Genomic DNA, 14,911 nt, shown 5'->3' with positions numbered 1-14,911 from the left:
ATCCCTTGGAGTGTGTGTGTGTGTGTGTGTGTGTGTGTGTGTACTCATGCACATGTATATGTGCGTGTTACTCCTGGGTTTGAATTCAGGGACTGGGAGCTATCTCTGGCTTTTCTTTTTGTTTTTCTTTTTGCTCTACCACTTGGGCCACAGCTCCACTTCTAGCCTTTTTTTTTTTTTTTGGCCAGTCCTGGGCCTTGGACTCAGGGCCTGAGCACTGTCCCTGGCTTCTTCCCACTCAAGGCTAGCACTCTGCCACTTGAGCCACAGCGCCGCTTCTGGCTGTTTTCTGTATATGTGGTGCTGGGGAATCGAACCTAGGGCCTCGTGTATCCGAGGCAGGCACTCTTGCCACTAGGCTATATCCCCAGCCCCCCTTTTTTTTTTTAATGTTTGTTGGAGAGAAGGGTCTCATGGACTTTCCAGGCTGGCTTTGAACCACAATTCTCAGATCTCCTCCTGAGTAGCTAGGATTACAGGCATGAGCCACTAGCACCTAGATGAACATATTTTTTAAATGATCCTTGTTTGATTGTTAGATATTTTAGTAAGTAAAGAGACTCAACTATGAGTGATGTACATGTTTTTCATGCTATTATATTGAATCATGGATTTAGTTAAATAAAATGTGTAATTCTGGTGAAAAACACCAAGTATAGGAAAAAAAATTCTAAATGTCCAATTCTAGAGCTGGATACATGGCTCAGGTGGTAGGGTGACTGCCTGCCTGCCTCACAAGTACAAGGCCCTGAATTCAAACTCCAGTACTGCAGAGGGGGATAGGGAGAGGGAGGGGAAGAGGGAAAGGGAGAGGGAGAGGGGAAAGTAAAGAAAACCCAAAAAGGAACTCCTATATACTGTTGGCAGGAATACAAGAATACAAATGAATCAATTCATCCAGCCACTATGAAAATAAGTCAGGAAGTACCTTAAGAAACTGAAAATGAAACTATAAAACAACTACATGATTCTGCTATATCATTTTTGGGCATATATCCAAAGGAATGTAAATCAACATCCAAGACAGTACACACATCTTATATTTTCAGCAACACTATTTACATGGAATCTAAACTTGGTGACTAACAATTAATTAGAGAAATGTGACACATACAAGCAAGGGACTATTAAAATAAGAATGAAATTATGCCATTTTCAGGAATATAAGTGGAACTGAAAATGTTAATTGAGATAAGCCAAACTCAGAAAGATATTTTTGCTTATATGTGGAATCTTGCCATCATCTTCATCATCATAACAAAATAATGGATGACATCACTTAAAAGGCAGATTGTTTTGAGGGACAAGCAGTAGGTGGAGGCTGGGGGAATGTAAGGGTAAAAGGTGGGTACTATGCAAGTACATTATGTATATGTATGAAAATGGCACAATGAGACCCACTGAAAAGTGTTAAAAAGGAGTACATTAAAATTATTAACATAAATTAATTATACAAAAGAGGTTTCTTTCTGGTATGTTCAACTGCATATAATATAGTTGATCAAATTCCACTCATCTGTGGTTTTCTGAGTCCTTTCCTTCATCCTGTCACACTTCTGCAATTACTTTTGATTAATACTATCTTAAATGTTTCCTTCCCTCTGGTTCAAATTAATTCAATTTAGGTCCTTCTCACAGAGTTAAGACACTGACCAAGTAGCCAAATACATTAATTGCTAATACAGATTTAAAAACATGTTTAAATTTGAATGTAATCGCAAACTAGAGATTTTTTCTTCTTCAAAAGGATATTTCATGCTAATATGTATAATACATAGAAGATATATTTTATGCAAATAACTGAGATTATAGACTAGAAGATAGGATATACTATCCACGCAAATAATAATGGAAGCATGCACAATATAACAAGTACTCACAAAAGTAATCCAATGTAATATATACAAATTCAAAACATAAAAAAGCAACAGCTGGGGAAGTCCAGAGCCAAGTCCTTTACATCCTTGTCTCTATCCTCCATCACAATATCCAACCAACCAACCAGTGGCTCTTTCTAATCCATATCACTTTATGCTCTCTTCTCTTTGAATCTTAATTACTACCTTTCTTGAGGAAGTAGTATCACACCAACCTAAAAGGTGTAGGCCATGAATTCAAACCTATTACCATAAAAGCGAGAAAGAGAGACAGAGACAGAGAAAACAGATGGGATAATATAAAAATAAGATCACAATATTTACAATAGATAGCTATGATCATTGACTTTGATGATCAATATTGCCATGTAAAAGCTTTATAAATTAGCCAAGGAGCTGTCCCTAGTTAGGTTATATAAACTCTTTACCCTACTGAACTATGATCATTATGCCCCACTGTTCTTCAGTGTTCCCTCTTCATTTCTTCCACTCCAATTCCCAGTAGTATACTCACAATTTTTCAGCTAGCTATGTGTTTTCACTTTTGACACCAGCTATTTGAGCAGCTCTATACAGTTGTACTTCTCAAATTCATTTTTATACTCTTAGAGGTTCAGCCTAATGACCATAAAGTTGCTTTATAACTCTTATTATACTGTTATTCCTTTTGCAAATGCTTCAGGGTAGTGATTTTTGATCCTGGTTCACTATTAGAACTTACGCACATACACACCATCTACAGATTCTACCTGAAGCCTAATAGAAGTCATACAAAAATCAAGTAATAGCAGGATATGAAATGTAAACACAAAAATCAGTAACATTTTTATACACACCAAAAATGAGATTGCTGATAAATAATGAAAGGAATCCCATTCATAATAGCCATAAAAATTTTTAAGAGAACATTTAACCAGGGAAAGGAAAAAACATCTACAGTAAAAATAGAAACACTGATCAAATTTAAAAGGAGCCTACACACACACACAGACACACACACAGACACACACACACAGAACTTTCAATGTTCCTGGACTGAAAGAATAAGTTTTTTTTTTTAATGTCTGCACTACTTAAACCCATCTATAGCTTCAAAAATACCTCACAGAACTAGAGAAAAACAATCCTAAGATGGATATGGAAGCAGAAAAGATGCTGGGTAGCCAAAGTCAAGCTGGAGGATGAAGAACAAAGTGGGAGACATTACATACTTACCCTAAGAGCATGGAATCATGTTTTCTAGGCTTTAGATAAAGACCCTGGGCCTCTGATAAGTTAGTAACTGTAATCCTGGCAAATACTGCCCAATATTTTATTCCTAAACAAATCTTTCATTATGTAATTCCTCATACATGTCTCACCTAAACATCAGAAAGGACAAACCATGCACAGCTCAGAGAAGTTGCACCTGGGAGTGAACAAGACACTGGTCTTTTGCATCGTGTCTTGTGCAAGACACTGCTCTAGTGCATCATGAGAGTGAAGAAAACTGCTCTATTGCATCGTGGAGGACAAGGCACTTCCTGCCCTAGTGCATCACTGAACTTCCATTGAATTTAGAATCATTACTGAAAAAGCATTCATTGTGCCAAGGGACCACATTTAATGTCCCAAATTTTGGGACTTGACAAGGCTTAAGGCAAGCCGTGTAGTGTTGAAGAGCCAGGAACAATCTGCACAAGGCTAAGTGTATGTTTAATTAGCATTGTCAGGGGCATCCTGCAAATCTTATGGCCATTTTATATTTCTTCACTTCAAACACCTCTAGACGTACTTCAAGATCTCAAGTGAAAGGAGAGTCATGAAGTAATTTTAAACATAAACATGTTTTCAAAAGTGGAGATACCAAAAGTATTTTGGAGAGCTGTTTGGTCATCAATTTTATGAAATGGTCTACATTTGGAAATTATTCTTACGACAGTGAATACACTGTCAAAAGGACAGATCAATTATTTTTAAAACAATTACTATAATGCTCATTCTGTTTAAGCTTCTAGATGGAAAAACAAAAGTAGTTAAATGTTGGTTTTTACATCATATATTAAGACAATGTTGTGTTAAATCCATAATAGATAAATCAGTTCATATAAGATAATTGGATAAATTTTGGACTTAACTACCTTGTTTAATGTCCTTTAAGAGCCTCTGCAAAGTAGAACATCTCCTACCAAAACTCAGCTCTAATATTTGGAGGAAAAATGAGTCATAAAAAACAAAAGACTAACCTACATATGAAAGTCAATAAAGTGCAATGTATTACAAATAAATGCTTAAGATGAGGCTACATCTACATACTTTCAATAATTCATTAATATTCAAAGGATAATTAAAATGCACTTCTATCTTTTTCTAAGAACAAGTGAAGACTAACCTGAAAAATTACAGTTTTTCTATATTAGTTTTTTAAATATGATTACTCAATTATTCATTAGAATATGTATGGCCTCTCTTGGAATCTTTGTAGCAGTGTTTCAGAAATGGACTGAACTATAAAAGCCTAATCATACAACGTCTTTCATAAAAGCAATATATCTCTAATATTTGTATCCTTAAAGCATCCCACAGTGAAATTAATATTTCTACACAGGAAAAGAAATAACTATTTAGTTCACGGCAACTTGATAAAATCTCTTTAAACTATAGTTATAATTACCAGGTATGAAATTCCAGAGTAGAAGTTGTCAAGATTTAACATTAACAGTAATTTATGTCATAACTGATGGTTACTATAAAGATAATGGCAAAGCATCCATTTCTCCAGAGACAGCATAGATCGAAAGGAAATTTCTTCCTAATTACTACTAATTTGCCTATTTTTAATTAAATTGATTAGTAATTTATTATCTTTCCATTTCTTGGAGAGCTATTATTACCACAGAGCTTCCTGAAAGTTGTCAAGTTTGTGATTTTTAAGCATTACTTCTAAGTTCCACCAATTTGTAACTTTGGTGTATATTAAAGTCTTAATATCAAGGCTGAGCAGCAGTGGTTCATACCTGTAATCTTACCAACTCATGAGGCTGAAATCTGAGAAGTGCAGTTCAAAGCCAGCTTTGGTAGTTTGTGAGACTCTTATCTCTATAACTAACCACTTTTTTGGACTGGTGCTATGGCTCAAGTAGTAGAGTACCAGCTTATGAGTTAAAAAGCTAAGGGACAGAGATCAAGTCCTGAGTACAAGCCAAAGTACCAATATAAAAAAAGAATAAAGTTTTAATGTTCTTTGTGTACTCAGAAAAAGGAGTTTTTCACACCTCAAATAAATGTTTTCAAGACTCCAATTGTACCATTCTGGAAAGAAATCACTAAAAAGCAAACTCATGGAAGGATGCTGGTGGGTCAGGTCTGTGATTCTAGCTACTCAGGAGGCTGAGATCTGAAGATCAAAGTTCAAAAGACAGCCTTGGCTGGGGAAAGATCATTATCTCCAATTAACCTGGAAGTAGGGCTGGGGATATGGCCTAGTGGGAAGAGTGCTTGCCTTGTATACATGAAGCCCTGGGTTCAATTCCCCAGCACCACATATATAGAAAAAGCCAGAAGTGGCGCTGTGGCTCAATTGGGAGAGTGCTAGCCTTGAGCGGGAAGAAGCCAGGGACAGTGCTCAGGCCCTGAGTCCAAGGCCCAGGACTGGCCAAAAAAAAAAAAAAAAAAGTTGGAAGTAACACTGTGGCTCAAGTAGTAGAGTACTAGCCTTGAGCAAAAAAGCCCAGGGTCATGCCCACACTCTGAATTCAAGCCCCAGAATCAGCACACACAAAAAAGCACCAAACCACCTTCCTCCTTGTTAGATAAACAGTATAGATAAAATTAGCAATTAGCAGGTACCCGCCCTGTGACTTTCTGTGAAAAGTATATACTTCTTACGTATGTATAGCTGGATAGTAAATTATAGAACTACTGTTTTTGTCTTTAAAATTAAAAAAATCCTAAAATACAAAACAAGAACTATTTCAATCAAGCAAATTTGAAGGAAGTTAGGTGCTTCATATATATTTTTATTTCAAATCAAGATCTTTAGTTCACATTGAACCTTACCTAGTACTGAATTTAAAGTATAGTAATAAAGCAATAATTTGCAGGTAGGAAATGTTCATAACACCATTTCATGACAAAACTTCTGACAAGGCTGGACTTCTCTGAGGAATGAGCAAATGAAATGCAATGTCCTTTGCGAGAAGAAGGAATAGAAATGTTTATCTTTTTCTTTGTGAAAATATGTTTAAAACAGCCAGGAAATATTGGCTTAGAATTCCCTATTTCATCAGTATACCTTATGTGAATTGAGTACACCTGACTGGATAAAATTTATAGTTGAGAAAAATACAGAACTATATTCAAATAGTTGTTTATCAATGAAAATGGAAAGGTAATTGCTCAACATAAAATCATCTTGACTAGTACTAGATATGAGGCCCATACTTCTAAATTTCATCTCCTTTTATCAACAATAAGTGCACATTACGTATGGAACTTAAGTATTTAATTCATGCTTCTTTTACCACACTTAAGCAGGCTCAATTTTGTTAGGTCTAACTTATCAAAAGATCTCTCTTGACCATCACATCTGTCTCTCACTCCCCTCCTTCCCTGCCATCAACTGATATCACCTTGAAGCTGTTTTATTCTTTCCCTTCATAATCTTCAACATTAACTGTGTTGTTTGTGTTCTTCCTATTCTCTTTCATTATAAATTGTGGTCCACTAGGCCAGACCTTCGTCGGGCTGGTTCATTTCCCTACCGTAAGGGCTTAGCACTATGCACCAAACACATAGTAGCCATTAAAAAAAAGAAAAAACGGATTAAATAGCCATTAATTCCAACATCTCAAGGAAAATTTTATCAGCTGGATGTCAAATTTTATAAACTGGATGCCAAACTATACTGAAGATCTTATTTGTAAATGTTCTTTAACATAAAGACATACTAACAACTTTTTTCCTTTCCCTATAAAAAAAGATATAAAATACTCTCTCAGGGTTGGGAGTATTGCCTAGTGGCAGAGCACCTGCCTCGCATACAGGAAGTCCTGGGTTCGATTCCTCAGCACCACATATATAGAAAAAGCCAGAAGTGGCGCTGTGGCTCAAGTGGTAGAGTACTAGCCTTGAGCAAAAAGATGCCAAGGACGTGCTCAGGCCCTGAGTTAAAGCCCCAGTACTGGCAAAAAAAAAAAAAAAAATTCTCTCAAGGAATAGTTGTGCTCTTAACATTTATGAATTATTTACTATAAATAATTCAGCAAGTGAAATTCACTAAGTTAAAAACATGTAACTGGTCACTCTACATACCTTGATGAGTTTCAAAAGCTCATAGAGGTCTTCAACCTCATCACCTTCACATTTGGAGTACAGGTGTCCTGTATCCAAGCTCTTGCCTCTTATGGTCCTGCGGTAGAGGGGAAGGGCCATTGCTTCTGCATATAAGTCAATGGTGTGATGGCCCACTGTCTGATACATGTAGCTATCCAGTTCATCAGTCCCAACTGCAATAAGTAAAGTAGAAATGATTAGTAAAGCAGAGTGAAATGAAATGGATTTGAAAGGTTTGAAGGGCAGTCAACACAGAACTCCAAAGTTTCCTATAAGATCTTTGCATTAATATAATGGAATAATATGTAAACACTGTATTTGTCTACAGTCACTTGGATCATAGCAGCAGTAATCATCTCTACTACTAATTACTAATAAAATTACATATAAATTATTAAAACTATATGCAACAATGTTTAAAGGGAAGAGTAATATATCCAATAAGTTTTGATTGGTTTATTCAATTAAAATTTTTATTATATATTTTTCAATCATTCAAGGTTATTCACAAAGTCATCTTAACTTGTAAAATCTGTATTTAATTAAATAAGTACTTAGTAAGTAGCAATATTTTTTGGAAAATAATTTGATGTTCTTAGCATATTTTCACAAATCATCAATATGAGTAAAATATTCAAAACAGACAATTCAGACACATTATATGAATGAACTTAGAAATATACAAGAATGCATTGTTTAATCTCAACTATTTTTAGAAAAAGAATAATGTATACAAAGATTATTTATAAAGATTCATCACAGCATACTATGAATAAATGCATATATTAATATCACATTTAAATGAGTATTTTCCAAAGTGTATTCTCCAGAATATAAATTCCCAAATACATTAATACAAGATACATTAATTGCAACGAGGATTGCATGTCAAATAAATTTACAAAACACACAGATAAATAATGTCAAATAGATATCTTAGTTGCAGGTTTCCTAGGATATTATACTTCATCTCTTAACTTTATCTATCTACAGAATTCATATATTTCATGGAGGTATTTGTGTGCCAAAGAAGACATTAAAAATGCTATTGTAGAACAATACTTAATGGCATAGAAAATATTCACAACATGCTAAGTAAAAGAATACCCTAGAAAATAAATTGTCAGAAGCGTATGTATGTTTTGATACCTATGTATGTGTGTATGGATTTATATATGTCAAATAGGCCCAGGACTTCAATTCAAATGTTAACTAGTCCATCAAGAAGAAAAATAGAAGTTCTCTTCCACATCATAGGCCATCTCATTTCGCCTCACCAAATTTCTTACACACACATCAGATTGGGTTCCAGCAGAATGGTACTCACATTATTATTATTATAAATCGGTCTGATTCTGGTCTGGGTAGGAAATAGAGATACAGACAAAGTCACCTAAAAACCTTTCATTAGTTTTCTCTGAACTCACAATTAGACCGTATCTTTAAATGTTTTAGTGTGAAAGGATCTTGCTATAGCAAATCAATGTATTCAAAGAAATCTGAGCCTCTTAGAAACATCCTGATATCAGTATAATAACTAAAACATTTTGCTGGCTCCTAAAACATAGCAAATAACTTTTCTTTAGGCTCCATCTAATCTTCACCACAATGTAACTTTGTTCATGGAAACTACATGTCAACAATTGATATGAGATAAAATAAACCAGACTGTTGCCCAAAGCACTTTAATTAACAAGCCACATAAATTACTACGAGATGGTTTTATAAATCGTATAGCAAATGCACATTATCTCCATTGATGACATCTTTCCCAGACTACCTACTGAAAACACACTATTCTCTGATCAACTTTGTTCTAGAGACATTGCTAGTAGTCATCCCGTATAGAGGTTCTTTTTACAATACGTTAGAAGGCAATGGAAGCCAGTCCAGTGAGTCATTCAATTATCTCAACTTCCCATCGACTATAAACAAATATTAGCAAAACTCTCCCCATCTACCAACCCATAGTAATCCTTTCTCTTCTACAATAGTTACTGTAGATTCAGCTCGTTTCTTCCATTCTTTTACTTAATAATATTCTAATTCCAATTACTCTTGAATTTTAAATCACTAACAATACTTTAATGTCTGCATTCCACTAACAGGTATGATTTAAAGACATACTTGTCATTACACTGCTCTGCCAACAAACTATGCACATAAGAAGATTAAACATTAATGGCTCTATACAAGATAAATGCAATAAATGATGTAGAGAAGCTTCAAACAAGATAGAAACTCAAGGGAGAGAAATCATATGTCATGTGTATATTATGAATAATGTAAACAACTGCTTTTTAAATACTAAGACCTATCAACAGGTTAAAAGCCCCACCTGGCTCCGCTAGCAATATGGAATAAAGGAATATTTCCTTTGGTAATAATGTAATCCTGAGAGTTTAAACTTTTCCTCCCCTATCATGGAAGTTATATTATTGTTCTTGATCATCCTCATAGCTTTTCTTATTTAACCTTAGAGCAAGAACACCATTTTCATGAAAAAACAACAACTCTTATTTCTGAAAAGATTGATTATTCATCACTAACATTAAATATTAGACATTTGCTGTGACTGTATAGAATCTGTGCTATTTAAAAAATACTACTTCCCACATAATTTCCAGAGTCAGTTTTCTTAGGTTTTGATCACAAAAGGAAAGGAAACCGAAGTAACTGATGAACAGAACTTCTCACTGTTCCAGGGGCAAGATGAGTTCATTATTCAGTGCTCCTGTGAATAAGCTCTGAGTGAATTCCTACTGGACACAAAGCACTGTGCTAGGTGCTTGGGAGCACTTCATGGGAGATATGAGGTATGATGTCTGCTTCAAGAAGCTCATAATCAATCTGAGAACTTATAGAAAAAATAAGCAATTATAAGGGATACAGAAACAAAAACACAGTGGAAGACAGTTCCAGGGAAAGGAAGATTTTTAGCGTTAGGTTATGTTCAAATAAATTTACTGTATACTATCTTCATGATATGAGCTATCACTAATGTCCTCACATATGCCACTCCTTAATTCATTTGAAAAACAACAGCAGAGCAAAGATATAGGCTGGAAAAAGTTAAAGAAGAGAGATAATAAAAAGATCTTACTAAAAAACCACATAGAAAAGTAGCAATACATAAAGTTAGGTCAGTGCTATTTTTTCTCTTTTATGTTAGCAGTTAATATCTATAGTTATACAAACATAACAAAAGTAAAAAAAAGGAAACTGTTAAGAGTATTTATTCTTTAAAAAGTTCTAACCAAGAAATTTCATTGAAAAAAGTAGACAAAATGAGGCTTTTAGACTATAATTAAAAAGTAGAAATAAATTGCTTCACAGGATTCTCAAGTCTCCTGTTTGACTTGCATGCACAATAACGGACCCGTATCTTTTTACTAGTAACACTCGCGTGTTATAAAATGTCGACTGACTGAGCTTCCTGAGGCACAAGCACGCTGCACACTGCCTGCAACGCCTGCACGTGTGGTGCAGTAGCACACTATTGCAGTGAAGTAAGAGCACTCCAGTCTCACTTCGGAGAGTTTGTGCTGGCAATTGTACTTCTGCCAAACATACAGAACTCTAAGTTTTGGTATCTCTACCTACTAAGAGTAGGATTAATAATGCTTCAAAGGGTTGATCACAGTATTAAAGGCCACATAAGTGAAGAAATGCTTAGTTCTATTCAGAATCTCACATCTGATATGACTAAATACACGTTGGTCTTTTATTCTCTTTGCCTACTGCATACAGAAAGATGTTATTACAAAGTCGAATTTCAGTCATCTAGAGAACTTTCCAATAAAAGTATATACTTACCTTGGTTCTCATCTGGTCTTAGGTTTGCTAAAGCAACAATCTGATGCCCCGCAGAAATACACTGCATCATATTATAACAGCTGTCCTTCCCACCACTAGAACACAAACGAGAGGAGAGAGAGAGAGAGGAGTATTAGGTTACTGACCAAAAGGCAACACAGAATCACTAGATATAAGAACAGAATACATTATTTCCTAATTTAGTCTGAATAAAAGGGCTGTTTCACAATTAGGTGTAAGAACACACACATTAATTTCTAAACCATAAGACAAGCAAATTAATCTCAATGTCTTAAAGTTGCTCCTTAAAAGAGCTTATGAGGGGCTGGGGATATGGCCTAGTGGCAAGAGTGCCTGCCTCATATACATGAGGCCCTGGGTTCGATTCCCCAGCACCACATATACAGAAAATGGCCAGAAGTGGCGCTGTGGCTCAAGTGGCAGAGTGCTAGCCTTGAGCAAAAAGAAGCCAGGGACAGTGGTCAGGCCCTGAGTCCAAGCCCCAGGACTGGCCAAAAAAAAAAAAAAAAGCTTATGAAATTGCATGCCATTATAACAAAGAATTTTAAACCAAGTAGAGTATTTGTAATAGTGACTTTAATAAAGTGTTTTACAAATGAAAAAAATCTTCAAACTTACATCCCAGCTAAATAAATATAGATGAAATCCTCTAAATAACAACCTGTTTCACTGTGAGAAATATACTGGCTACCATCACAAATCAAATTAAAAGTCCCACTTTCAATTTCATGACATATTTAGTTTGAATCTGTAAGGATGAAAACCCAAGTGAGAAATTACAGCAATTATGTTAAACATTAGCAATACCAGTCATTCAACCAGCATAGTATATATTCAACCCTGATTTTGGAAAGTCTTGATGGGAAGGAAAGGGTGAGAGGCAAAGGAAGTGTGAAAAGCCTAAGCTCTCTCTTCAGATAGATACTCCTCTACACAGATTTCCCACAGCTTCCTTGAGGGAACATACTGCTCAATTGCCCCAAAACAAAAGGAAATATTCTGCTATCAGTGTGCATTCATAGTCATAACTTAGCCTTACAATTTATTTTAAAAGAAGCTGGTATTTCAAAGTTTCATAGTATTATCTCCCAGTGTCCATTTAGTGTCCAACAAGATGTTAACTGAATACCCCCAAGAACAAAGGCTTCCCAGGGCAAACGACCCTGCTAAATGCTGAACCCATCGCTCTCCTTTAGAACCCCATTGAGGAGTTGATAGATGAGTTCAGCCAACTGCAAGTCAAACATTTTGGAAAAAGAAAAAAAATCTCACTGAACACATAAAGACGTTTCCCCAGGCACTCTACTACCTTGGCCAGGACTCCAGTTCTTTAGGTTATTTTGAAGATAATGTCTTGCACTTTTTGCCTGGAGGTAGCCTCAAACCACAGTCCTACCTACGCTTCCCACATCACTTGGGAGTACAGACTTTCTAGTCTGTTGAAAGGGGGGAGGAGGTGGAAGGGGTAGCCTAACTGTGGGGCTACCTCAAACCAGGATCCACCAACTCTTGCCTTCTGAGTAACTATAACACCAGCTACAGGTATGGGTCATGTCTTTCTATTATTCACTAAACAATGACATATAATCGCTATTTTTATAGCCTTCACACTGTATTCGGTATTACAAATAATCCAAAGATGATTATAGTGTACAGGAGGGTGTACTTGGGCTGTATACAACATTTTACATGAACCACTTGTCATTTGTGGACATGAGTATCCATGGCAGTCCTGGAACCAATCTCCCCTATAGATACTAGACACGACAGTGTGTTAGGTGAGAAAGTCTATAGTCCAGACTTTGAATTCCCAACTATGGGATACTAGATTAAGTTATCCAATGTGCTTGGGTTTACATGCTCCAGCTAAAAAAAAAAAAGTGGCTTGTCTAGAAAATCCAAGGTGTCACTGTACGATAAGCTTAATGACTCATCTATTAGAAAAATAAGGATTTATGCTTGAAAGATATTTAAGTATGGGTCGCTTATTCCTTAAATCATACCTTATTTCTTATTCTGTCTTATATACATACATACACAGGAGTGGCAAATAGTTGTTTAAATACCTATTTTATATGTAGCAACTACATACCAGATATGCAATACATGGACATACAAAAAAGTATATATACTCTTGTGTATTCATTATATATTGCCTGACATTTCTATAAGCTCACATTGTTTTTTCATTTTAATAGTAATATAGTTCCTCTGTAGTGTGTAATGGGACTATGCCAATATTCTCTCCTCTATTTGTCTTCAATTGGTTTGTATTACTTTGCTAGACTTTTGGTAAAATGAATGTGGATGTAACTTACTTACTGGCATATTTTATTCATCTAAGACAAATGAAAACCACATCCCCTTTACAGAGGAAATTTACTGAATTGCAGTGTTTACTGTTGCATTGTAGCCTAGTCTCCTAAAACTAGCTGGCAAGGTACAAGTTCAACCACTAAGGAAAAATTGGAGTATTTCTATCAAGAAATCTTTAACCGGTCGACTTAAGGAGTCTGAACTGCCAAGCTAATACTATTGTGTTGCTCCTTTGTTTATCCTTATTGAGTTTGAAACACTGTAATTGGCCTGGCCTCAGCTAGAGAATTTTACGGTTTAAGACATTTAAATATGATGAACTGCTTGCTACACATCTCAAACTCCTTTTGGAGGAAGGTCACTTGAAACAAACTGTGTCCCAGGCAGCTGTAACCGGTTGTAGTAAACCAAAATAAGAGAAAAAAAAGCAAAACAAAACTGTCATCCCCCGTCCCCCAGGAGGACTGCACGAGGTCTGCAGTCCAGTTCCAAGGAAGGAGCGGGTGGAGGGCGAACGCGTCGCCCGTCCCCGTAGCTCAGGCACGCGTGGGGGAGGACGGGGCTGGCGCGGTGACAGCCGGCCCCGAGGGAAGGCTGGCTGGCCGAGGGCGGGACAAGGAGCCCCGGGGAGGCAGGGTTAGCGCGGTGACGAGGCGGCGGCCCCGAACCTCCGGCCAGGGTGGCGGAGCCCCGAGGCCGGCCCTCGGCCACTTCCCGGGGAGCCGGGCCGGGCCCGAAAGCCGAGGCCGGGCGCACCTGAAGCGTGCGGGCTGGGGCCGGACCCGGAGCCAGCTGGCTGGGGAAACGGCCCGGACTCCTCTCTCGGCGACCCGGAGACACCAGGCCGACCCGAGGCTCCAGTACAGACGCCCCTAGCTTTCCACCCGGAGGCAGCAGCCGGCGCCCGGAGAGAGAACAGGGAGGGAAGCGGCCCGGCGACACGTTACCTGATCAGGGCCGCGACCCTCATGCTGGCCGCAGAGCGCATGCGCGGCGAGAGCGGGCGGGCGAGCGGGCGAGCGGGCGGGCGGCCGGCGCGTCGCACGTGTGACGTCCTGAACGGGTCCTGGTTTGGGTGTCCGCGCCGCAGCCTGTTCGGGGCCCGACGCCGCTGCCCACTCGCCTGTCCACCCGAGCACCGAGGAAACGCTACCGCGGCGCTCGTCCTTCCGGAGACGACAGGGTGGTCCAAAAGGAAAACTAAACTAAAAAGAAAAGGAATTCAGGCATCTCCTGGACACCTAAGCGAGGGCGCCAAAGTCGAGTCGAGGCCCCCGCCGCCGGGCCCAGCCTGAGGCGAGGCGTGGGGTCGGCTTCGGTCCGACGACGGCCTCTCCCGGCTCGGGTCGGGCCGCGAGCCCCGGGGCTGTCGTCCTCTCTCTCTCTCCGCCTCCGCCACCTCGGCCCGGAGCCGCACACTCCGTTCGTGAAGTCTGTGGTGTCCCTAGAGGCGGAGCCGCGGCCATTGGAAAGGGCGAGGCTGCGCCCCCCGCCCCCCAGCTAGGCCTGGCGAGGCGCGGCCCGTAGTCCTACGCGGAAGCCCGAAAGCTACCCCAAAAGCGGTTGCT

At 38.3% G+C, this 14,911-nt stretch overlaps 1 protein-coding gene across 1 annotated transcript in view; it reads right to left on the bottom strand.

Moving 5' to 3' along the window:
- Dph6 (diphthamine biosynthesis 6) overlaps positions 1-14,355 on the bottom strand; it is an 86,956-nt gene extending 72,601 nt beyond the window's left edge. The window contains exons 1-3 of the mRNA XM_048331814.1: positions 14,291-14,355; positions 11,007-11,101; positions 7,170-7,363 (exon numbers count right to left, since the gene is read on the bottom strand). Coding sequence (XP_048187771.1) covers positions 7,170-7,363; positions 11,007-11,101; positions 14,291-14,331 — 330 coding nt within the window. The 5' untranslated portion in view covers positions 14,332-14,355. The remainder of the gene's footprint in view (positions 1-7,169; positions 7,364-11,006; positions 11,102-14,290) is intronic.
- Positions 14,356-14,911: the final 556 nt, after the last annotated feature.

Source organism: Perognathus longimembris, chromosome 23, assembly GCF_023159225.1.
Source record: "Perognathus longimembris pacificus isolate PPM17 chromosome 23, ASM2315922v1, whole genome shotgun sequence".
In the NCBI taxonomy this organism is placed as follows: Eukaryota; Metazoa; Chordata; class Mammalia; order Rodentia; family Heteromyidae; genus Perognathus; species Perognathus longimembris.
The sequence above is the reverse complement of the archived record's forward strand: the minus strand, read 5'-3'. Positions and strand labels throughout refer to the sequence as shown.